We start from the raw sequence: 24506 nt of genomic DNA, 5'->3' as shown, positions 1-24506 counted from the left end.
TACTACGATTTTCAATGCGTTCCAATGGGGCAAATAATTGGGTCCCCATTCCTGTCAGAGAGCATGTTTTGAACACTTCAACCTGTAATTGTAAGCTCATTTTTTAAGTTTCATGGATGATATTTGGCTACAGGCTTCAAAATTAAATAAGGCAAACAATGGTGTAATTATTTTTAAAATTTGAATTAAACTTTTTAAATTAAATTGAAATTTAAATTTTGAAATTTAAAAAAGTTTGTTTTTCAATTTAAAGTTTTAAAGGGGGGTCACAGAAAGGTCATTTTGTCTGTAATATGTATTCCTACACTTGTAAGTTAAAATGGAGGGATTTTTGAACAAACATCAGCAAACAGTATCAGAAAGAGCCATAGCTAGGGCAAGAAATAATAAATGTGTTATATAGGATCAGGGAAGAGTGAAAGATGGAAAATATGGGCTTATTTCTTTCTAATATTTTATTTCTGGGACCTTGAAAAAGAAAAGAAACCCATACTAGTTTCAATTTAGGTTTTTTAACAAGTTTTTGATAAATTGTGACTATTAAATAAATCATTTAAGTGCCACAGTTCAGTTATGAAAGTTGTGTGCGAATCCAGCTCACATTTATTTAGAGCCGCATCACACAAATAACCACATATTATTGTGTAAACTCAGAAACACTTGCCAGGGGCTCTATAATTTTACATTTTCGGAAGATATTTAAGGGGTGGGGCTATAATGTAGCTTATAAAAGCAATTTAAACTGAATGTACAACAATTTTAGACTCCCTTTTAAAGATTTTGATGGTCCTTAAAAGGACCGTTAATTTTGTCTGTATCTATTTCAGCAGTAGATGAGTGGAGCTATATCTTCCTTGGTTTTGGAACTGTTGAAGATCAGCTTCTGCTTAAGGAAACACTTAGTGCTCTTTTAACAGTTTCACTGTTTGAATTTCATTTTCATTAATGCTTCTTTCCTAAGTTTCATTTTTAAAAGTTCCTGCATTATTAACTTATCTTTGTTATCTATATTCAGGTTGGTGAACTTGGACTAAAGTACATGGATCTCAGCCACCAACAGTTTCAGTGTCCATGAGATCAAACTTATGAACTAGTGGGAAATTTAAAGATATCAAAAGTACAACAACGCACAGTACTTAGCATCAAGCGGTCAGGAAGATCAAGGATTTCCCTCCACATCTGTTAAACTATAGGAGGTGCCGCCTTGACTGGTTTTAGCTACAAGTGAGAACTTTTATGCATCTAGCCTCTTATATTGTATTTTAAATGAACTAAGCAGACTATTTGAAGACTTTGTCTCATATTTTATACCCTTGTTATGGGTATGCTTGATTTGCATATGTAATTCTTTAAAACAGAAGATTTTTTTTTTTTAATTGAAAAAAATAATATTTTTAATTTATTTTTTAACAAGTTTTGGTTTCAACTAAATTTCCATACAAAGAATGAATTTATCTACCTTATGCAATTTACAGAATGTAAATATCTCTTGAAATAAAAAAAGTTTTGCTGATTTTTAGCATATTTTCTTCATGATTTTAAGATTTTCTCCGATCAATTTTCTGGTATTTGAGATGTTATAGATAAGGATCAATAATTCTGTAATTGTTTGATCAAATTTTTGAAAATTTGCACATTGACTACTGAGATGTATATCTTTATTTTAAAAGTGCAGTTTTAAGTCTTGGGAAAAAAAAAGTCCAACAGGAATATGATCCCAGTTAGGGCAACCAGTGTGGTACCCACGAATGTAGTTCTTAAAAAAAATATATAACTTTTTTTATAAATTGTGTAGTGTTATTATTTCACTAGTTCTGTAACTGAATGTAGATTTATTTGAAAGGGTAGGCTTTCTAATTTGAATTTCTGTAAAAATTTTGATTGATTTAAATGTAATCTGGCGTCAGTACATAGAGTAAATTGCCTAAATTCTAGCCTTTATTCTTCCCAGGAAGTAGACAGACTGACCCTGTTGTCAATAAAAACAAAATTTTGCAACGGAATGCCGGTCATGAGGCACCGAGATTGTACTTAGACACTTCAAAATGAATGCCTAACATGAACCAGAAGTCCCAAGGTGGCTATCAAAATTTTTTATTGAACAGGACCCTATGTATTTACTATGATTTTCAATGCGTTCCAATGGGGCAAATAATTGGGTCCCCGTTCCATATAACCAGTGAAATTTTTCTGACAAAACGGTTGGTTCAAAAAATTTTAAATTTTTATGTTTTTGAGTGTCAAAGTAAATACTTTGACAAAATTTTATGAAAATTAAACGAGCCAAATTTATTTTAGTGGAAGTGTTGGGTACCACCTTAATAAACATTTAACTTGAAATTGAAATAAATCTATTTTTCCTTTATTATGCATTTCAAATATGAGCATTGGGATAAACTCTAATGAGACAGCAATCCAGCAGCACAACCACAATAGCTATTTGGAGGTCTACTTAATAGTTATCAAAGGTACCAGGATTATAATTTAGTACGCCAGATGCGCGTTTCGTCTACATTAGACTCATCAGTGACGCTCATATCAAAATATTTATAAAGCCAAACAAGTACAAAGTTGAAGAGCATTGAGGATCCAAAAAGCTGTGTCAAATACGGCTAAGGTTATCTATGCCTGGGATAAGGAAATCCTTAGTTTTTAGAACAATTCAAAGTTTAGTAAACTTAAACTTCATACAAAAATGAAATTTGTGGTTTTTCAATATAAATTAAATTGAAAGTTAGCAACTCTTTGATGCGTTGGTGCAACTTGCACGGTTTCAGATTTTTTAGCTTCAGAACTTGTTTATGAATGATTTATTTATTCCACATTTAAGATGGATATGTCAATATACATGTGGAATAATTGCCAATATGACAACCGGTTTTATATGTTTTGAAATATCTTCTACTCTTGTCTCGTTATGTCTTTCATCCCACTTTATATTGACTTCACTCTGTGTAATTATATTGGTTTCGATGGTTACTGAGTGATATTACATTATGTAAGTCATTTTTCTTTAATTTCTTGTATGTTTTTATTAAATATTATTCTTTTAAAGAGTCATTAAAATTGAGAATGGAAATGGGGAATGCATTTAAAATGATATGCATTGCTCAGAAATTTCCTTGGTAGGAAAAATTGTTATTTTCTTAACTTCAGTTTTTGCTGATACATGATGTTGGGCTACTGCCACAACCTTGTTCATGCTCTGTACTGTCCTAAAATAATCTAATAATTATTCAAAAGTGATTCATTATATGTATTAGAAATTACTTAGGTATATCAAAATGGCAATATGCCAATTATTTAGCTTATTGCCATATGACCGAAAAGAGTAGATTCTTCCAGAGAAGAAAATGCGCCAAAGGGGGAGATAATGTCCTTTAAAAAAATCTGCCGTACCGATGACAAGAAATAATGTAATTTGTTTACCAGGCAATAAGAATGTTTCAAATTGGTGTACACAAATAATCATCTTCTGTTAGATAAGCGAAAGCTGCAGAGTCACTACTTTTGAACTTTTGCTGTGGTCTTTAAAACAGCTTTAAGTGTTTCTAAGGAGTAGGTCTGGTAAGGGCCGATTTTGGCCTGAAATTTCAGGTTCATCTGACGAAAGATTTTGACCACTTTTTAAACCCTTTAGTGTCTATTTTATTTGAATCAATTAGTTTATGTGAAAGATTTTAACTGATTTAGTCATAAAAAACACACCGATTCAAGCTAAAATATGAAAAATCTACCAAATATGTTGAAAAATGTCACTTTTCAGATGTTTTTTTGTCAAAAATGATAGTGGCCGCATCCGTGTTCATCCTCAACCTTTATATATGTTATGTATTATCATAAAATACAACTTACATTTCAATATTAAGGATGAACACGAATGCGGCCAATTTCGTTTTTCACGAAAACCGTCTACAATTTAACTAAAATGTTAGAATTGTGAAGATTTCAGTAATTTAGCATGACTTAATGGTGCTAGTACCCAATATATGTGCATTGTATAGTCAAAAACAGCCCATATTTATGTAGCAGAAGCATTTTACTGTCCAATAAATAACTAAAAGTTTACATTTTAACAATTTTTTAAAACAGCTATATTTTGGGGCCAAAAAGGGGTCTTACTGGACCTACTCCGTTGCATCAATTATCATGTTTTTAACCAAATTACTTTAACGTAATGACCATAGCTGTTTTCACTAAAACTGAGATATTCATATAGTTTGGCAACATATTTTTGAATGATGCGAAAGTTACCTATAGTACAACTAATCCAATGTGTGCAAATTGTCTATACAGAATCATTTTTGAAGATTTTGAAGAAAAAAAATGGATTTTTTATAAGAACATCTATGTTCATGTGTTTTTTTACTAAAAACTAAGCCATACAAGTCTATAAAACACTCCATATTTTTAGTTTAATTTAAAGGATCATATGACTAACTATAACCTTGAGAAAAAAAATCCATTTGACCAAAAATATCTTAAACATCATTTTAGTGATGCATTATTTACTAGTTGAATACTGAGCATTTACTATATAATATTACCTCATGTGTTTTAACCAAGGGACTGATGCCTCCTTGTTCTACCAGACATATTGTGGTCTGTAGATGTCCACACTTAGCAGCCAGATGTAAAGCTGTTTCTCCATCTATCTATAATAATACCAAATAACATGTAAATATTAGGATTATACTTTGTTATCAATATCAATAATATACAACATATCCTACAACTGACATTAAAATTTGTCTAATAAACTGGATAATGTTGTGTAATAAATAAAAACAAAATATATCTCACATGAATCAGTGGTCTTGAACAAAATGACCAGTCACACTTGTATTTACATTGTACATAAACAACAAATAAATAACAAGTTTTTTTGTGGGATGTCAGAAGTTCCATCAGAAATGTAAAAAAAAAATATTTTTCATGAAATGCATAAAATATTTAACTCAATGGATTCAGTGCAATGCACAGAATTGAATGAGTTCTCACTTTATATAATTCTAGCAAGTATTTGTTGATATAATAATGAAATCTGTCTGATTAACATAGTTCAGAATAATGATCAATTTAAAAAAAAAAACTTTTTCAAAGATATATGAAAAATAGTTACATTTCCTGATTAAGTGTGAGGAGACAAGAAAAATGAGACCCCACTTTATATAATTATTACAAACAATAGTTGTCCATTAAACCTGTCTTATTAACAACTTTATGTTGGTTAACAGTAATGTGATCAGATTTAGTAGATAACATACATTAAAACTGTCTAATTAACAACAGGATTTAGTGTAGATCCAGTAGTAGAATCATAAATTTTAAGAAAATATTTTTTTTAAAGACAAATGAAAAAAAGTTGTATTTTCTGATTCAGAACAATACTATGAGTAAAATGAGACCCCACTTTATATAATAATTACTAACAATATTTGTTCATTAAACCTGTCTAATTAACAACAGGATTTTATTGTAGATTCAGTATAATCATAAATTTAAAAAAAATTTTTTTTTAAAGAATAATGAAAAAAAGTTTTATTTTCTGATTCAGAACAATACTATGAGTAAAATGAGACCCCACTTTATATAATTATTACAAATATTTGTTGTCCATTAAACCTGTCTAATTAACAACATGATTTTGTTTTGATTAACAGTAATGTGATCAGATTTAGTAGATAACATACTGATGTGATATCTTTGTTACATCTGTTCTCCAGGAGAAGTTGACACACTTCCACATGTCCTCCCCTGGCAGCCCTCATTAATGCTGTCTCTCCATTAACCTGGAATAATACAACTGACATCAAAACTTGTCTGATAAACTGGACAATGTTGTGTAATAAATATAAACAGAAATTACCAGTCACATTAATTAAAACTGTCTGATTAACAACAGGATTAAGTGTAGATTAAGTTTAATCATAAATTTTAAGAAAATATTTTTTTTTTAAGAAAAATGAAAAAAAGATGTATTTTCTGATTCAGAACAATACTATGAGTAAAATGAGACCCCACTTTATATGATTATTTCAAATATATTTGTTCATTAAACCTGTCTAATTAACAACATAATTTTGTGTTGATTAACAGTAATGTGATCAGATTTAGTAGATAACATACATCTGTGATATCTGTTTTACATCTGTTCTCCAGGAGAAGTTGACACACTTCCACATGTCCTTCAGTGGCAGCCGACATTAATGCTGTCCATCCATCCCACTGGAATAATACAACTGACATCAAAACTTGTCTGATAAACTGGACAATGTTGTGTAATAAATATAAACAAAAATAAACAGTCAGATTAATTAAAACTGTCTGATTAACAACAGGATTTAGTGTAGATTCAGTAAAATCATTAATTTTTATAAAAGTAAATTTTTCAAAGAAAAATGAAAAAAGTTATATTTTCTGATTCAGAACAATACTATGAGTAAAATGAGACCCCACTTTATATGATTCTAACAAATATTAGTTCATTAAACCTGTCTAATTAACAACATGATTAGTGTTGATTAAAAGTAATGTGATCAGATTTAGTAGATAACATACTGTTGTGATATCTGTGTTACATCTGTTCTCCAGAAGAAGTTGACACACTTCCACATGTCCTCCACTGGCAGCCCACATTAATGCTGTCCGTCCATACTCCTGGAATAATACAACTGACATCAAATTTGTCTAATAAACTGATCAATGTTGTGTAATAAATATAAACAAAAATAAATAGTCACATTAATTAAAACTGTCTAATTAACAACAGGATTTAGTGTACATTCAGTAAAATCATAAATGTTATAAAAGTAATTTTTTCAAAGAAAAATGAAAAAAGTTATATTTTCTGATTCAGAACAATACTATGAGTTAAATGAGACCCCACTTTATATAATTCTGACAAATATTTGTTGTCCATTAAACCTGTATAAGTTACAACAGGATTTAGTGTAGATTCCATTTATAATAAATTATTCAAAAAAGCATGAAAAAAGTTTTATTTCCTGATTTAGTACAACATAAAGAAAATGAGATACTAAAACATGTTTAAATAAAGATTATTATTATTATCATTATTATTATTCATACAAGCATTTGTTGTCCATTAAACATGTGTAATTAACAACAGGATTTAGTGCAGATTCAGTATAAATATTAATTTAAAAAAAATCAAAGAAAAGTGAAAAAGAATAGTATTTTCAGACATGTCAGATACAGAACAATTATATGAGTTATACGGAATTACATTTTATATGAATCTAACGACTATTTGTCCTTTTTACAAGATGTTTCTACATTACATCTTTATACATATCACTACCTGACCAAAGTTGTTAACACAACATCAAGTGAAACATAAATGTAAAAAAATATTTCTTGTCAAGAAGCAAAATAAGAACTTCACCATCTATAACTCAAACAAAAAGACAAATATTTTAAAATCAAACCCTGCATATTTTTTTTCCAATTAAAACTGTCTTATTATATTAAGAATTTTAATTTAATGTTGATTCAGTATAATGACTAAATATCAGTCTCCATACAGACCAATGGTATTTGAACAGTGCAGGTTTTGTTATTGTGGGTTTTATTTTTAATATCAATGGTCTAGATAGGCCAAGGGGGAATTGTACAAAAGCAAATATGGTTTAACCCATCCACATTTTGTGCCCATATCAAATCAGACAACCTGGACCATGTGTTGTTTGTTGTTATATTTGTTTGTCTATTTACTCTGACTAGTCAGGTCCAGACCATGTGTTGTGTGTTGTTATATTTGTTTGTCTATTTACTCTGAGTAGTCAGGTCAGGTCCAGACCATGTGTTGTTTGTTGTTATATTTGTTTGTCTATTTACTCGTGAGTAGTGAGGTCCAAACCATGTGTTGTTTGTTGTTATATTTGTTTGTCTATTTACTCTGAGAAGTCAGGTCCAGACCATGTGTTGTAAGTTGTATTTGTTTGTCTATTTACTCTGAGTAGTCAGGTCAGTTCCAGACCATGTGTTGTTTGTTGTTATATTTGTTTGTCTATTTACTCTCAGTATTCAGGCCCAGACCATGTGTTGTGTGTTGTTATATTTGTCTATTTACTCTGAGTAGCCAGGTCCAGACCATGTGTTGTTTGTTGTTATATTTGTTTATCTATTTACTCTGAGTATTCAGGTCAGGTCCAGACCATGTGTTGTTTGTTGTTATATTTGTTTGTCTATTTACTTTGAGTAGTCAGGACCAGACCATGTGTTGTTATATTTATTTGTCTATTTACTCTCAGTGTTCAGGTCCAGACCATGTGTTGTGTGTTGTTATATTTGTCTATTTACTCTGAGTAGCCAGGTCCAGACCATGTGTTGTTTGTTGTTATATTTGTTTGTCTATTTACTCTGAGTAATCAGGTCAGATACAGGCCATGTGTTGTTTATTGTAATATTTGTTTGTCTATTTACTCTGAGTATTCAGGTCAGGTTCAGACCATGTGGTGTTTGTTGTTATATTTGTTTATCTATTTATTCTGAGTAGTCAGGTCAGGTTCAGACCATGTGTTGAGTGTTGTTATATTTGTTTGTCTATTAACTCTGGGTAGTCAGGTCAGGTCCAGACCATGTGTTGTGTGTTGTAATATTTGCTCGTTTATTTACTCTGAGTAGTCAGGTCAAATCCATGTATTGTGTGTTGTTATATTTGTTTGTCTATTTACTCTTAGTAGTCAGGTCTAGACCATTTGTTGTGTGTTGTTATATTTGTTTGTCTATTAACTCTGAGTATTCAGGTCCAGGTCATGTGTTGTGTGTTGTTATATTTGTTTGTCTATTTACTCTGAGTAGTCAGGTCCAGTCCATGTATTATGTGTTGTTATATTTGTTTGTCTATTTACACTAAGTAGTCAGGTCCAGACCATGTGTTGTGTGTTGTTATATTTGTTTGTCTATTTTCTCTGAGTAGTCAGGTCCAGACCATGTGTTGTTAGTTGTTGTATTTGTTTGTCTATTTACTATGAGTAGTCAGGTCCAGACCATGTGTTGTGTGCTGTTATATTTGTTTGTCTTTTTACTCTAAGTAGTCAGGTGTAGAACATATGTTAGTATTAGTATGTCAGTGTTATGCTTTAAATCAAAGCATTAAACATTCATATATAATTGTACATTTATGTTCATTTAATGAATTAAACATTAAGGCAAATAATTCATCTTTTATCAAGGTTTTCAATAGCAACGCACATGACCACGAATGGTCGTGAGTCTTTAATGAGTCAGCAGTGGTACAAATTTGCAATGATTGCAGTTCTTCTACTTGGTCTTAATTGTTCGTATTAGTTGACTGTTAGTAGTTCAAGTTGACTTTAGTACAAGCTTGTAAAAGTATGAATGGACTTGCTTCCCTGGAAACAAAAACTGAGTTTGTGTTGTACAGTACAAAAGTTATGAGACACAAATCAGACAAATGTTTACTACTACAGGGATCAATGGTGAGGTCTGACTGATAAATATAAATGACTTCCACCTTCATCCCAAGTCCATGATGTCTAAGTTTGAAATAAAATGACAGGTGTTAGGGTCTAGCAAAGTGATATGCATATGTGTCGCCCATGAGATTGACCTTGTATGTCATTCAATCTTTTTTGAAATGACAAACAGGAATGAATATGGTTTGGGCGTTGGTATCTCAATCTTTTACAAGTTCTCAAAACATACACAAGAGGGTGTGGGGTGACCCTAGGGACTACCCCTAATTTTCATTTGATTTTTTATATAGTCCCATACATGAATATATATGGTTTATTGGTGGAGATCTCGACCGTTATCAAGTTTTCAAACAGGAGGGTTGGGGGACCCCAGTGACTTCCCCTTTATTTAATTTGATTTGTTATATTGTCCAATACCGGTACATGAATATAGATGGTTGAGGAGTGGGGATCTCATTTGTTTCTAAGTTATCAAACAGGAGTGGGTAGGGTGACCCTAAGGACTCTCCCTATATTTCATTTGATTAATTATCATACATGAATATATATGGTTTAATCTAAAGGTGGGGATCTCGACTGTTTCCAATTTCTCAATCAGGTGACTGCAGGGACTCCCCCTATATTTCATTTAATTTAGAGTTGTGGATCCCAACTGTTTCAAAGTTCTTAACATTAGGGGTAGGGTGACCACAGGGACTTCCCCTATATTTCATTTTGGTCTGTTGTGGATATTTGTCTCATTGGCAATCATACCACATCTTTTTTTTATATAGAAGAAACTTCCAGCTATTTTAACTGACCTATCAAAACTGAGAAGAAAAAAAATACCCCTTGAAATTGCAGTAATATGTTTAACTTGAAAAACATTTAACATGCATTACCAACATTTATCACTGATAAAAACAAATTAAACTGTTAGATAAACTGTTACCACTATCACATTGTATTGGATTTTGACACTATAATTGATGTACAAAGTATTTTCTGCTTTTTCATCTTTTATATATATATCTGAGACTACTTTGTTAAAGTAGTCTCAGCATATATCTTTTGATTTTCAATTCTAGTGTTTATATTTATTCACCATGCATAGATATATGGCACTGGCTACGGTTACATGGAAATGTAACAATAATAAAAATATTATTGTTACATAGGAGACTAAATGCCGGAATGCAAAGGCGGATAAGGAACCGATTAATTACGAATGTAACAATAATTAATGAGACTACGGTTGCATGGCGTTATTGTTACATGAAAAACAGCAATATACGATGGGTCTATTAAAATGTACTAGATAATAAAAATTAAAGACATTTATTTTATATTTACAATACATACAATTATTAAATATAAATTCTTTAATTATTTATTTGCAATGACATTTTCTACATATCCAGTAAGTGGTTTTTGGAGCATTTCTGAGTCCGACACATTTTTGGTGAAACCACTCCAAGCAGCCATCACACACCAGTGATGCCGCACTGTGAACGTCCGTATCACATACTGTACAGTTCCATTCTGCGATATCCCTTTTTGTTTCAAACGGATCCCAAGTTTTAAATTTTTCACCCACAACAAAATTGGTCACAAGAATCTCTTCATCCATTGTGCATTGTATAATGACAGTAAAACGAGTTGGTGTGCAGTTAAGTTAAATACTTAAAGTGAACACTTTTCTCAGCCCGAGTTCTCAACAACAAAACATTGGTTTATATTTTCGCCTTTGGTAGTATCTTTAAAACACTAAAACCATTTATACGTTAGAAAAAACAATTTAAACACCATTTGTTAACGATTATATTTATTATTTATCATTATTACAAGTATTATTTCGTACATATGCAAGATTAAGGCAACAAAACTATACAAGATTTAAGTTTAATGATTGCTGTTTGCCATGTAACAATAACGCCATGTAACCGTAGCCTCAGTAATTATTGTTACATTCGTAATTAATCGGTCCCTTATCCGCCTTTGCATTCCGGCATTTAGTCTCCTATGTAACAATAATATTTTTATTATTGTTACATTTCCATGTAATCGTAGCCAGTGCCTAGATATATTTTGTCACCTGTCTGGATTTTCTAGTTTAAAATAGCCAAAACCCGGGATTACCCTTATCCGCTTCCGGAATCGGATCCGATTTTGTAATCTCGCGGCAGCCATTTTATTTTCAATGTTGTTTTTGACAGAGATTGAGATACGATTCTACTCGGATTTACACATTATCGGCGATTTTCTGTATAAAACTAGCGGTTGAACAAATTGAACATCGCTCTCATGAATGGTAATGATAAAAATAAGTTTGAGATCGTTTATTGATCTTTATTAGGAAACTTTGGTAAAAATGTTTGCAAAGTTATTTTTTATTTTCTTTCAAGGTCCGTCGGGCATGTAGGGCGTAGCTAGTAACCAAGTAGAAAGTCCGACTGCAAAATTGGAAGGTCGCAGACCTCGGACCACCGCTAATTTGAAACCTTGCGTCCAAATTGAAAAGATACGAAATTTTCGTTTTCTGATTCAAAATTGCCACCAACAGCGTGATCAGTTGAACTTATTTAATAGACTACTGACGTATACATACGTAGTTGACTACGTATTGACGACAAACAATATTCCTACGACTTTTGCAATTTGGGAAATCTTAACTACTTGTCTTAAGAGATTTTCGGCGATTAAATATTTCATACATTTGTTCTTTGACATCTTAGCCAAAAGCTCAGGGGAGAATAAACTACATAAGGATTTCTAATGTGCTCTACTTCCTATGTGCAACTTCAAAACTTTTGGGAAAATCGACGATCATTTAAGGTTTTTCTGGTCATATTTTTTGTAATCCAGAATGAAAAGTATGAAAAACATGTTCAATAAGTTATAAATAATATAGTAGCCAGCTAGATGATAACAATGGCACATATTTCAGCATTTATTGGGTAGCACACAAATCCAGGGTGCTCGCGTAAGGCAGCTTAACTGCCTAAAAATGGTAGGTTTCACATTTAGTGCAGTACCTTGATTACATGTGTGTTTCAGTGTTGTGTCATGATGTGTCTCATTTTCTGTGTGGAACATCAATGGTGTGTCCTGTTGTGTCTCATGTGTTGTGTTGAACATCAATGTTGTGTCATAATGTGTCTCATGTTCTGTGTTGAACATCAGTGTTTTGTCATAATGTGTCTCATGTTCTGTGTTGAACATCAGTGTTTTGTCATGTTGTGTCTCATGTTCTGTGTTGAACATCAGTGTTTTGTCATGTTGTGTCTTGTGTTCTGTGGTGAAAATCAGTGTTTTGCCATGTTGTGTCTTGTGTTCTGTGTTGAACATCAATGTTGTGTCATAATGTGTATCGTGTTCTGTGTTGAACATCAGTGTTTTGTCATAATGTGTCTCGTGTTCTGTGTTGAACATCAAGTGTTTTGTCATAATATTCCTCGTGTTCTGTGTTGAACATCAGTGTTTTGGTATGATGTGTCTCGTGTTCTGTGTTGAACATCAGTGTTTTGTCATAATGTGTCTCATGTTCTGTATTGAACATCAGTGTTTTGTCATGATTTGTCTCATGTTCTGTGTTGAAAATCAGTGTTTTGTCATAATTTGTCTCATGTTCTGTGTTGAACATCAGTGTTTTCTCATAATATGCCTCGTGTTCTGTGTTGATCATCAGTGTTTTGTCATGTGTCTCGTGTTCTGTGTTGAACATCAGTGTTTTGTCATGATGTGTCTTGTGTTCTGTGTTGAACATCAGTGTTGTGTCATAATGTGGCTCATGTGTTGTGATAAACATCAGTGTTGTGTCATGATGTGGCTCATGTGTTGTGATGAACATCAACTTTGTGTCATAATGTGTCTCATGTTCTGTGTTGAACATCAGTGTTTTGTCATAATGTGTCTCATGTTCTGTGTTGAACATCAGTGTTTTGTCATAATATGCCTCTTGTTCTGTGTTGAACATCAGTGTCTTGTCAGTATGTGTCTAGTGTTCTGTGTTGAAAATCAGTGTTTTGTCATAATGTGTCTCATGTTCTGTGTTGAACATCAGTGTTTTGTCATAATGTCTCTCGTGTTCTGTGTTGAACATCAGTATTTTGTCATGATGTGTCTCATGAACTGTGTTGAACATCAGTGTTGTGTCATGATGTGTCTCATGTTCTGTGTTGAACATCAGTGTTTTGTCATAATGTCTCTCGTGTTCTGTGTTGAACATCAGTATTTTGTCATGATGTGTCTCATGTTCTGTGTTGAACATCAGTGTTTTGTCATGATGTGTCTCATGAACTGTGTTGAACATCAGTGTTGTGTCATGATGTGTCTCATGTTCTGTGTTGAACATCAATGTTATGTCATGATGTGTCTCATGTTCTGTGTTGAACATCAGTGTTGTGTCATGATGTGTCTCATGTTCTGTGTTGAACATCAGTGTTTTGTCATGATGTGTCTCATGTTCTGTGTTGAACATCAGTGTTCTGTCAAGATGTGTCTCATGTTCTGTGTTGAACATCAGTGTTTTGTCATGATGTGTTTCGTGTTCTGTGTTGAACAACAGTGTTTTGTCATGATGTGTTTCATGTTCTGTGTTGCACATCAGTGTTGTGTCATGATGTGGCTCATTTGTTGTGATGAACAACAGTTATGTTATGATGTAGCTTGTGTTCTATGTTGATCTTCAATGTTCTGTAATTATGTGGCTCTTGTTCTGTGTTGAACATCAGTGGAGTGTCATGATGTTATATTTTGTGTTGCACACCAGAGTTGTGTCAAGATGTGTCTCGTGTATTGTGTTGAACATCAGTGTTGTGTCATGATGTGACTCACGTTTTGTGTTGAACATCAGTGTTGTGTCATGATGTCATATTTTGTGTTGAACATCAGTGTTGTGTCACGATGTGGCTCATGTATTGTGTTGAACACCAGTGTTGTGTCAAGATGTGACTCATGTTTTGTGTTGAACATAACTTTAGTGTCATGATGTTTTACATGTTATGTGTTTTACACCAGTGTTGTGTCATGATGTGTCTCATTTTCTGTGTTGAAAATCAGTGTTAAGTCATAATGTATCATGTTTTGCGTTGAACACCATTGTTGTGTCATGATAAGTTTGCCTACTATGTTACAAGTTTACCTACTTGATAGTCAATGTTACAAGTTTACCTACTTGATAGTCAATATTACAGGTTTACCTACTTGATAGTCAATATTACAGGTTTACCTACTTGATAGTCAATGTTACAGGTTTACCTACTTGATAGTCAATGTTACAAGTTTATAACTTGATAGTCAATGTTACAAGTTTATAACTTGATAGTCAATGTTACAGGTTTACCTACTTGATAGTCAATGTTACAAGTTTTCCTACTTGATAGTCAATGTAACAAGTTTACCTACTTGATAGTCAATGTTACAAGTTAACCTACTTGATAGTCAATGTTACAGGTTTACCTACTTGATAGTCAATGTTACAGGTTTACCTACTTGATAGTCAATGTTACAAGTTTACCTACTTGATAGTCAATGTTACAAGTTTACCTACTTGATAGTCAATGTTACAGGTTTACCTACTTGATAGTCAATGTTACAAGTTTACCTACTTGATAGTCAATGTTACAGGTTTACCTACTTGATAGTCAATGTTACAAGTTTACCTACTTGATAGTCAATGTTACAAGTTTACCTACTTGATAGTCAATGTTACAAGTTCACCTACTTGATAGTCAATACTACAGGTTTACCTACTTGATAGTCAATGTTACAGGTTTACCTACTTGATAGTCAATCTTACAAGTTTACCTACTTGATAGTCAATGTTACAAGTTTACCTACTTGATAGTCAATGTTACAAGTGTATCTACTTGATAGTCAATGTTACATGTTTACCTACTTGATAGTCAGTGTTACATGTTTACCTACTTGATAGCCAATGTTACAAGTTTACCTACTTGATAGTCAATGTTGCAAGTTTACCTACTTGATAGCCAATGTTACAAGTTTACCTACTTGATAGTCAATGTTACAAGTTTACCTATTTGAAAGTCAATGTTACATGTTTACCTACTTGAAAGTCAATGTTATAAGTTTACCTACTTGATAGTCAATGTTACAAGTTTACCTACTTGATAGTCAATGTTACAAGTTTACCTACTTGATAGTCAATGTAACAGGTTTACCTACTTGATAGTCAATGTTACAAGTTTACCTATTTGAAAGTCAATGTTATAAGTTTACCTACTTGATAGTCAATGTTAAAAGTTTACCTACTTGATAGTCAATGTTACAAGTTTACCTACTTGATAGTCAATGTTGCAAGTTTATAACTTGATAGTCAATGTTACAGGTTTACCTACTTGATAGTCAATGTTACAAGTTTTCCTACTTGATAGTCAATGTAACAAGTTTACCTACTTGATAGTCAATGTTACAAGTTAACCTACTTGATAGTCAATGTTACAGGTTTACCTACTTGATAGTCAATGTTACAGGTTTACCTACTTGATAGTCAATGTTACAAGTTTACCTACTTGATAGTCAATGTTACAAGTTTACCTACTTGATAGTCAATGTTACAGGTTTACCTACTTGATAGTCAATGTTACAAGTTTACCTACTTGATAGTCAATGTTACAGGTTTACCTACTTGATAGTCAATGTTACAAGTTTACCTACTTGATAGTCAATGTTACAAGTTTACCTACTTGATAGTCAATGTTACAAGTTCACCTACTTGATAGTCAATACTACAGGTTTACCTACTTGATAGTCAATGTTACAGGTTTACCTACTTGATAGTCAATCTTACAAGTTTACCTACTTGATAGTCAATGTTACAAGTTTACCTACTTGATAGTCAATGTTACAAGTGTATCTACTTGATAGTCAATGTTACATGTTTACCTACTTGATAGTCAGTGTTACATGTTTACCTACTTGATAGCCAATGTTACAAGTTTACCTACTTGATAGTCAATGTTGCAAGTTTACCTACTTGATAGCCAATGTTACAAGTTTACCTACTTGATAGTCAATGTTACAAGTTTACCTATTTGAAAGTCAATGTTACATGTTTACCTACTTGAAAGTCAATGTTATAAGTTTACCTACTTGATAGTCAATGTTACAAGTTTACCTACTTGATAGTCAATGTTACAAGTTTACCTACTTGATAGTCAATGTAACAGGTTTACCTACTTGATAGTCAATGTTACAAGTTTACCTATTTGAAAGTCAATGTTATAAGTTTACCTACTTGATAGTCAATGTTAAAAGTTTACCTACTTGATAGTCAATGTTACAAGTTTACCTACTTGATAGTCAATGTTGCAAGTTTACCTACTTGATAGCCAATGTTACAAGTTTACCTACTTTATAGTCAATGTTACAAGTTTACCTATTTGAAAGTCAATGTTATAAGTTTACCTACTTGATAGTCAATGTTATAAGTTTACCTTCTTGATAGTCAATGTTACAAGTTTACCCTTTGATATTCAATGTTACAAGTTTACCCTTTGATATTCAATGTTACAAGTTTACCCTTTGATATTCAATGTTACAAGTTTACCCTTTGATATTCAATGTTACAAGTCTACCCTTTGATATTCAATGTTACAAGTTTACCCTTTGATATTCAATGTTACAAGTTTACCCTTTGATATTCAATGTTACAAGTTTACCCTTTGATATTCAATGTTACAAATTTACCCTTTGATATTCAATGTTAGCTCCGTTTGCTAGGCAAAGCTTCAGTTCTTCTACTCTTCCTTTTTTAGCAGCTTTAATGAGTTCCTGTAAGAAAGAAATAGAGGTTACATTTAACAGAATGTAAAGAGTGTAGTAACTTAAATGTTTTTCACGCTAACACCAGACAATAACTATTGAACACTTTAGAATGACCAATTTTTATTGGTTAATACAAGGGAGACATTGTACTCTTTAGTATACAATGATGTGACAAACAATAGTTGGGGTGGCGGTGGGGTGGTGGTTTAGGGGGAATCGAGAGTGGCGAAAAATAGATTGTTTTGGCAAAAGAGGTGGTGAAAAAAGAAAACAGACCCAGAGGAAACCCTGCTTATGATTACATTGTATACTGTTCCTAAGTTTTGAAGAAGAAAAATATTTTTTTTTTAAACATTTCATCCTCACATAAAAAAGCCAATCTGAGTGAAAATTGTGTTTCAATATTTTCAATATAAACATGCAATTTATTACAACTTGGAAAGTAGCAGTGTAACATTTGTATGTTTGATGATATAATTTTTTTGACAGATTTATTTTGAATGTCTCTGAGCTTACTCTGTTAAAGAAATAACAGTGTTGTTTTTAATATTTTAGCCCAAAAACATATTTTCAATCAAGAAAAAGAAATTAATAAATAGTGACTATTTAATTAAAAGTAGCCTTTTTATCAGTGGGGACATATTTGACACTTATGTGTTTTTACTTTTTGGAATTTTGGATCCTCAATGCTCTTCAACTTTGTATTTGTTTGGTTTATAACTATTTTGATATGAGCGTCACTGATGAGTCTTATGTAGACGAAACGCGCGTCTGGCGTACTAAATTATAATCCTGGTACCTTTGATAACTAGTTAATCACTACTTCCAAGTTTTATGACAAACAATAGGTAAGCTTGGGTAATTAAAATGAATAGACCTCTTTTGAGTTCTTTGCATTTCCGTCAAAATCTTTTGTTTTAGTGAACATCATTTGTACGTTTAGGGGTCTTCGTCACTTCTTTCCCATGTTGAGAGAGTAGTTAAAAAATAAAATGCTGTATTGCACGAGTTATAATGGTTACAGTATTGTGTTCATAAAAAAGCTTCTGTCCAAGTTTCTTAAAATTCCATGAAGGTTTGACAAAAAAAAATTGATGTCTAAAAAAAAAATTTAACAACAGAATGAACCTTAATGTTGACGCTGTCGAGGGAATCTAAGATCACATTGTCTCGCTTTCGCGACATAAAAGTTGCAGGCTAAAAAAAATCACTCGACTGTTTGACTTTAAAGAAGAAAAAATCTTACCTCATTCCAATTTTCCATATTTCCTAAAAAGAAAAATAAATGTATAAATCTGTTGAGTAATAATTGACGGGCTAATTGTTTCTGCTAATTAAAAATTATCAACAACCACAACTCTGAAACGGTAAATACTGAAATGAGTGATACTGAGTCTCGCCTGTGTTTAGTGCTCAATTACATACCTTTAACATTTCATAATGTATATACCATTTCAGTGGTTTTTTCTTTATCATCCAGATGCCAAAAAATCTTTTAATTTTCCCAATGATCAAGAACCATAACTCTAGAAAGGAACAAACCAAAATGACTGAATTAGAATTTCATCATTGCTTAAAGGTACAAAAAAATCACTGAATAATTTCATGAAGTGGTTCTCTTTTTACCATTTGGAAACCCAATTCTGGTAAAAAGAAAGAAAGACTGCCTACCTTCCCAACATGTGCAAGTGTAGTTGTAAATTAATCATGGTGAAGGAATATGAATTTTAATTTATTACACAAGTGACTAATAACTTTTTACATAATGTGTCATAAAATATTGAATATGTCCTTATTACATACCATATGATTATAAACATTCTGATATTTTATGTCCTTATTACATACCATATGTTTATAAACATTCTGCTATTTTGTGTCCTTTGTGCTAATTTAATATACTGTGAATGTACTTTAATTCGTGGGTATCATTTTACGTGGTTTGAGCAACATTTACATGTTCGTGGGTTTTTAAATTAGTGGATTTTAGTTTTCTAAAAAAAAACTGACAAAAGTGAAGGCATTACTAACGAAGGTTACAAATTGACTGGATTGAAGGAAATTGCAAAGTAAAATTGATCCGTGTAAATTGTAGTGATCACACTAATTAACCTGAGATAGAGTGATCAACAGATTTAAGACCATTGAACATTAGGCCATAAACATGTCACCTAAAGAAAACAGTAACATAAACAAATGCTATAAACGTATCTTGAATTGTAAAGTAATTCTTAGCAAAAGCAAGCCCAGCATGAAATTATTATTTCCCATACGTACGAGGACTATGAGGATATAAAATGAACACTTTATTATGGCATATATATACCAATAGCTGAAATCTGACTTTCATCGTTCAATTTTTTTTATGACAATTAAAAGATCAAAAGTTGTACAGTTTAGGTTTTTAAAGATTAAATGGGTAAAATCCTGCCTGCAGTTGTAGATCATAGTGCGTTTGCCCAAGCTATAAACAGAATTGGCGATATTCGATGTATTCTCTAGATTTTTTCAGTAGTCAAACCTACAAAGGGATCTCCATGTCTTGATATGGACAACGGTATTGGTCGTTTTATTTCTTTGGACATTTAATTTCTTGGATAAAGTCATCCACGAAAACCACGAAAATTGGTTCCTCACGAATAAAAGTACTTTCACAGTACCAATGTGCTCCCTTATTCAATAAGCAGGTCTTTTGTAATCCTACGAATTAGGAACTTCACCAAATACAGCCAAGGAGGGGGTTTGTATAAATAATATGGCGCTACACCGGCAAATAAACATCAACAGCTGATAGTCTCTTAAAAATGTGCATGTTTTTCTTTGATGTGATATCAAAAGAGTTGGCCTTCCGTATTTTAACACTTTTTTGTTTTAATTTTTTTTATTTGTCTGACAATTCATTCATACATTAAAACGTTCAAACCCGTTGCAATTGTTTTCAACCGTCCTAAGTCAGGAATTTGATGTTCAGTAGTTCGTTTGTTGATGTGGTTCATGAGTGTTTCTCATTTCTTGTTTTTTATATAGATTAGACCTTTGTTGGTTTCCCTGTTTGAAAGGTTTAACACTAGTGATTTTTGGGGCCCTTTATAGCTTGCTGAGAGGTGTGAGCCAAGGCTCCGTGTTGAAGACTGTACTTTGACCTATAATGGTTTACTTATAAATTGTGACTTGGATGGAGAGTTGTCTCATTGGCACTTATACCACATCTTCTTGTATGTATATACGGCAATACTATTTGGTTTGAACAGATCTTCACACATCCTACAGTTCGTCAGTATTACAAAAGTCAGACTATTAAAGAGTGTATGGTACTTTGACAAAAGGACAAGTTATTGCACAGCTTTCAACAATGAGAAGTGAAGACTTTAGTTACCTATACCTTTTTATCTTACTAGTATTCAGAATATTTTAAGTCTATACAAAATTATTACTTTTTTTATCATGAAATCAACAAAGTATTAAACAAAACAATCCATATTTTAATAATAAACCATCTGAGCCAGATTTTTAACTTTTGACTTCAGCTTTATGACGATAGAAAGGCAAAGCAGCAGCAGCAATTTTTTAATTATGGGTTTACTGGACAATGGATTGACTCATCAGCCTCCCAAACATGAGACAGATTTTTTCAATTTGACAGAGTTTTCAAAAATAAGACTTTTCAAAAAGGCAGAATCATTCAAAACCCAAAAAGAACTAGCAAATTATTTATAAATATATCATGTGTGGGGAAATATTATTTGTGAGCTTTTGTCCCTGGGGAAGTATTATTGTAAATTTTACCAGTGTGGAAAAAATATATACTTGCTCTGAATTTGAGCCCAATAAATAATGGAGGTAACTCACTATAAGCTTGTTTGATTCTTAAGAGTGTTTTTAAGCAAAATAAATGATACTTGTGATATTTTTGTATATATAAAAGGAGGTATGGGGTTAAACATCAGTGACATTTCTTCACTGGAGCGCCAGTGGAGATTTATAGGCTACGACGTCTAGAATTCTTGATTCTGTTTTCTTTTTTATATTCTCCGTCTTTCTCTAATTTTTGTGCTATTTTCACATTTCCTGACCGATGTGAGAAAAATATTTCTCCTCACTAGTGAAAAATCTGTTCTCGGCTAATGATTAGTCGAAATTTGATTATGACGACAAAATGTTTTGTTTTCTTCTCAATTTTCCTATTGTGACGTCATGAAAAAAGGCAAACTTGCCTGATGAAGTCGCATATAAAGAGCACAATTTTCTGAAATTTTTTGAAAAAAACGATAAAAAGCATTAGAGAAACAGATTCCGACACTTTAACTCGTGTATTACGATATTTTTCCACTCTCGACAGTTCAATTTTATTATTTAAAGGGCTCGGCAAGCCTCGCGCTTTAAATAATAAAATTCAACTGTCTTGAGTGGAGAAATATCGTAATACACTTGTTGCAGTGTAAGAATCTATATTTCTGTGCCTGCATTTTCTGTATTTTACTAGACTCATCAATAATATTTTTATTCCTTTTGTCTTGATAACCTGGTGTATCTGTTTTTAGCAGGTTTTTATCCATCTCAATAGAAACTCAGTCGAGAAAAATTAAAATGACACCGCCCTTGGATAAGGCATAAATCCTAATAGACGATTACTGGTCAATGGACTAAGATAACGTATTAAATATTTATGATAACTGGGTGTGCATACTTATGGTTTTTTTATTTTGGTAATTAATCTACTTCCTGTTTTATTTAATTCATGAACATTGCTGTTTTGACTTGAATATGTTTTTCACATGATGATCATTGGTAACCTGAGTGATTTTCAAAATTCTTAGGCGACTTAAATCGTCATTTCGCAGGCAAGATTATGGCCTGCATAGGTTTCAATTACCAAAAATAATATATCTTAATAAGCTGTAAAAATAATTCTATATTTTTTATTAAATTGAATTTAGTTCAGTGTAATTTTTTACTTGTCCAAGGGCAAGCCAGTCAAAAAAAAATACTTGTCAGGTTGTTCAAATGTACGAGCTGGGGATAGCATTTCCACATCCTGCCATACATAAACATGGTGAATACCCCCAACTTAATTAAAAACAAAAAGTGTATTAAATAAAATAGCATAAATAAAGTATGACCCTTTTGCAAATGTTTTTCAACATAACATAAGATGTTTTATGATTGCCAGTGATACGTGTCTCCACCAGAGACCAAATAACATAGAAGTTAACAACTATAGGTCACCTCACAGCCTTTAACCGATAATTTACAAGGCTTGATAATATGTATTATCGTTTCATGTGTATATGAGTCCTGACGGCATTCAAATAAGTATAGAGTTGACCTCAGAAGACTGCCAACGGTCATATAAGCGATTTAAACATAGATATAGATAGCAAAGTCATGCCAACAGCCATTTTCTGTAAGTACGTTTTAAAATTTGCTTAAAAGAATGTTAAGTCCTGGATCATGTAGACCATTTGAATTTTCAAGTGAAAGGCCCTCCTCAAAAAATGTAATGGTTCTGAAAAACAAGAGGCTCTAAAGAGCCTGTGTCGCTCACCTTGGTATATGTGAATATTAAACAAAGGACGTAGATGGATCCATGACAAAATTGTGTTTTGTTGATGGTGATGTGTTTGTACAATTAATTTACTGAACATTCTAGCTGCTTACAATTATCTCTATCTATAATTAACTTGGCCCAGTAGTTTCAGAGGAGAAGATTTTTGTAAAAGATTACTAAGATTTACGAAAAAAAATGGTTAAAACATGACTATAAAGGGCAATAACTCCTAAAGGGGTCAACTGACAATTTCATTCGTGTTGACTTATTTGCAGATCTGACTTTGCCAACATTTATTGTTTTTTACAGTTTATCTCTATCTATAATAATATTCAAGATAATAACCAAAAACAGCAAAATTTCCTTAAAATTACCATATCAGGGGCAGCAACCCAACAACGGGTTGTCCAATTCATCTGACAATTTCAGGGCAGATAGATTTTAGCCTGATAACCAATTTTACCCATGGCAGATTTGCTGTAAATGCTTTGGTTTTTGAGTTATAAGCCAAAAACTGCATTTTACCCCTATGTTCTATTTTTAGATGTGGCGGCCATCTTGGTTGGTTGGCCGGGACACACCACACATTTTTTAAACTAGATACCCCAATGATAGTTGTGGCCAAGTTTGGTTTAATTTAGCCCAGTTGTTTCAGAGGAGAAGATTTTTGTAAAAGATTACTAAGATTTATGAAACATGGTAAAAAAATGACTATAAAGGGCAATAACTCCTAAAGAGGTCAACTGACCATTTCGGTCATTTTGACTTATTTGTAAATCTTTCTTTGCTGAACATTATTGCTGTTTACAGTTTATCTCTATCTATAATAATATCCAAGATAATAACCAAAACCAGCAAAATTTCCTTAAAATTACCAATTCAGGGGCAGCATCCCAACAACGGGTTGTCAGATTCATCTGAAAATTTCAGGGCAGATAGATCTTAACCTAATGAACAATTTTACCGCCATCAGATTTGCTCTAAATGCTTTGGTTTTTGAGTTATAAGCCAAAAACTGAATTTTACCCCTATGTTCTATTTTTAGCCGTGGCGGCCATCTTAGTTGGTTGACCGGGTCAAGCCACACATTTTTTGAACTAGATACCCCAATGATGATTGTGGCTAAGTTTGGTTTGATTTGGGCCAGTAGTTTCAGAGGAGAAGATTTTTGTAAAAGCTCACGCCGGACAACAACGACGGACAACTAAAGGCCGGACGCCGGACACAAAGTGATGAGAAAAGCTCACTTGGCCCTTTGGGCCAGGTGAGCTAAAAACACTAATGTAGAGGATGGGTGGCCTTGGACCTTTGTTTTCCAATTTCAAAGGTTACCTCTCAGAAATAAAAGTGCCCAAACTATTGGGTCCACACTAATCAAACCCCTGAAAAGTAGAGTTTTGTGCGTGTGTTATATTGTTATATTCTAGGTTGTTGCTTAGTCCTTCAACTAAAAGCCCTTTTCCAATATGGCACTAGCCAGAGCTGTGAGACCCTTGAGTTTCTTGGACCAAGACAAATCTACCTGCGTCACTGCTTGCAATTACTGTAAACTCAGAAATTATTAAGGAGATATTAGGCAAAACTACAATAATACTGGGAAAAATGTTTACCCCAATCACAGGTCAACTGGAGATTTCAGCCATCATGACTTATTGTAGATCATGTCTTGTTTATTATTTTGGCCCTTTAAAGTTTCCATCTATCTTTTACAGTTTTTAAGATAT

The 24506-nt window shown here is 32.5% G+C and overlaps 1 protein-coding gene across 1 annotated transcript; it reads right to left on the bottom strand.

The window, feature by feature from the left end:
- Positions 1-3152: 3152 nt before the first annotated feature.
- LOC134690168 (ankyrin repeat domain-containing protein 50-like) lies at positions 3153-18498 on the bottom strand. The gene is made up of 7 exons (XM_063550146.1): positions 18481-18498; positions 17157-17240; positions 6562-6660; positions 6130-6228; positions 5694-5792; positions 4548-4655; positions 3153-3215 (listed from the first exon to the last, which is right to left on the bottom strand). Exons 1-7 carry the CDS (start codon positions 18496-18498, stop codon positions 3153-3155), a joined length of 570 nt encoding a protein of 189 aa, XP_063406216.1.
- Positions 18499-24506: the final 6008 nt, after the last annotated feature.

Source organism: Mytilus trossulus, chromosome 11, assembly GCF_036588685.1.
Source record: "Mytilus trossulus isolate FHL-02 chromosome 11, PNRI_Mtr1.1.1.hap1, whole genome shotgun sequence".
In the NCBI taxonomy this organism is placed as follows: Eukaryota; Metazoa; Mollusca; class Bivalvia; order Mytilida; family Mytilidae; genus Mytilus; species Mytilus trossulus.
The sequence above is the reverse complement of the archived record's forward strand: the minus strand, read 5'-3'. Positions and strand labels throughout refer to the sequence as shown.

Excerpts from the sequence above, each read along its gene's own strand:
- LOC134690168 (XM_063550146.1), bottom strand. Across the intron at positions 6,229-6,561 it reads GTAACACAGATATCACAACA|TGGGATGGATGGACAGCATT; the intron begins GTATGTTATCTA and ends GTATTATTCCAG. Across the intron at positions 4,656-5,693 it reads GTAACAAAGATATCACATCA|ATAGATGGAGAAACAGCTTT; the intron begins GTATGTTATCTA and ends GTATTATTATAG.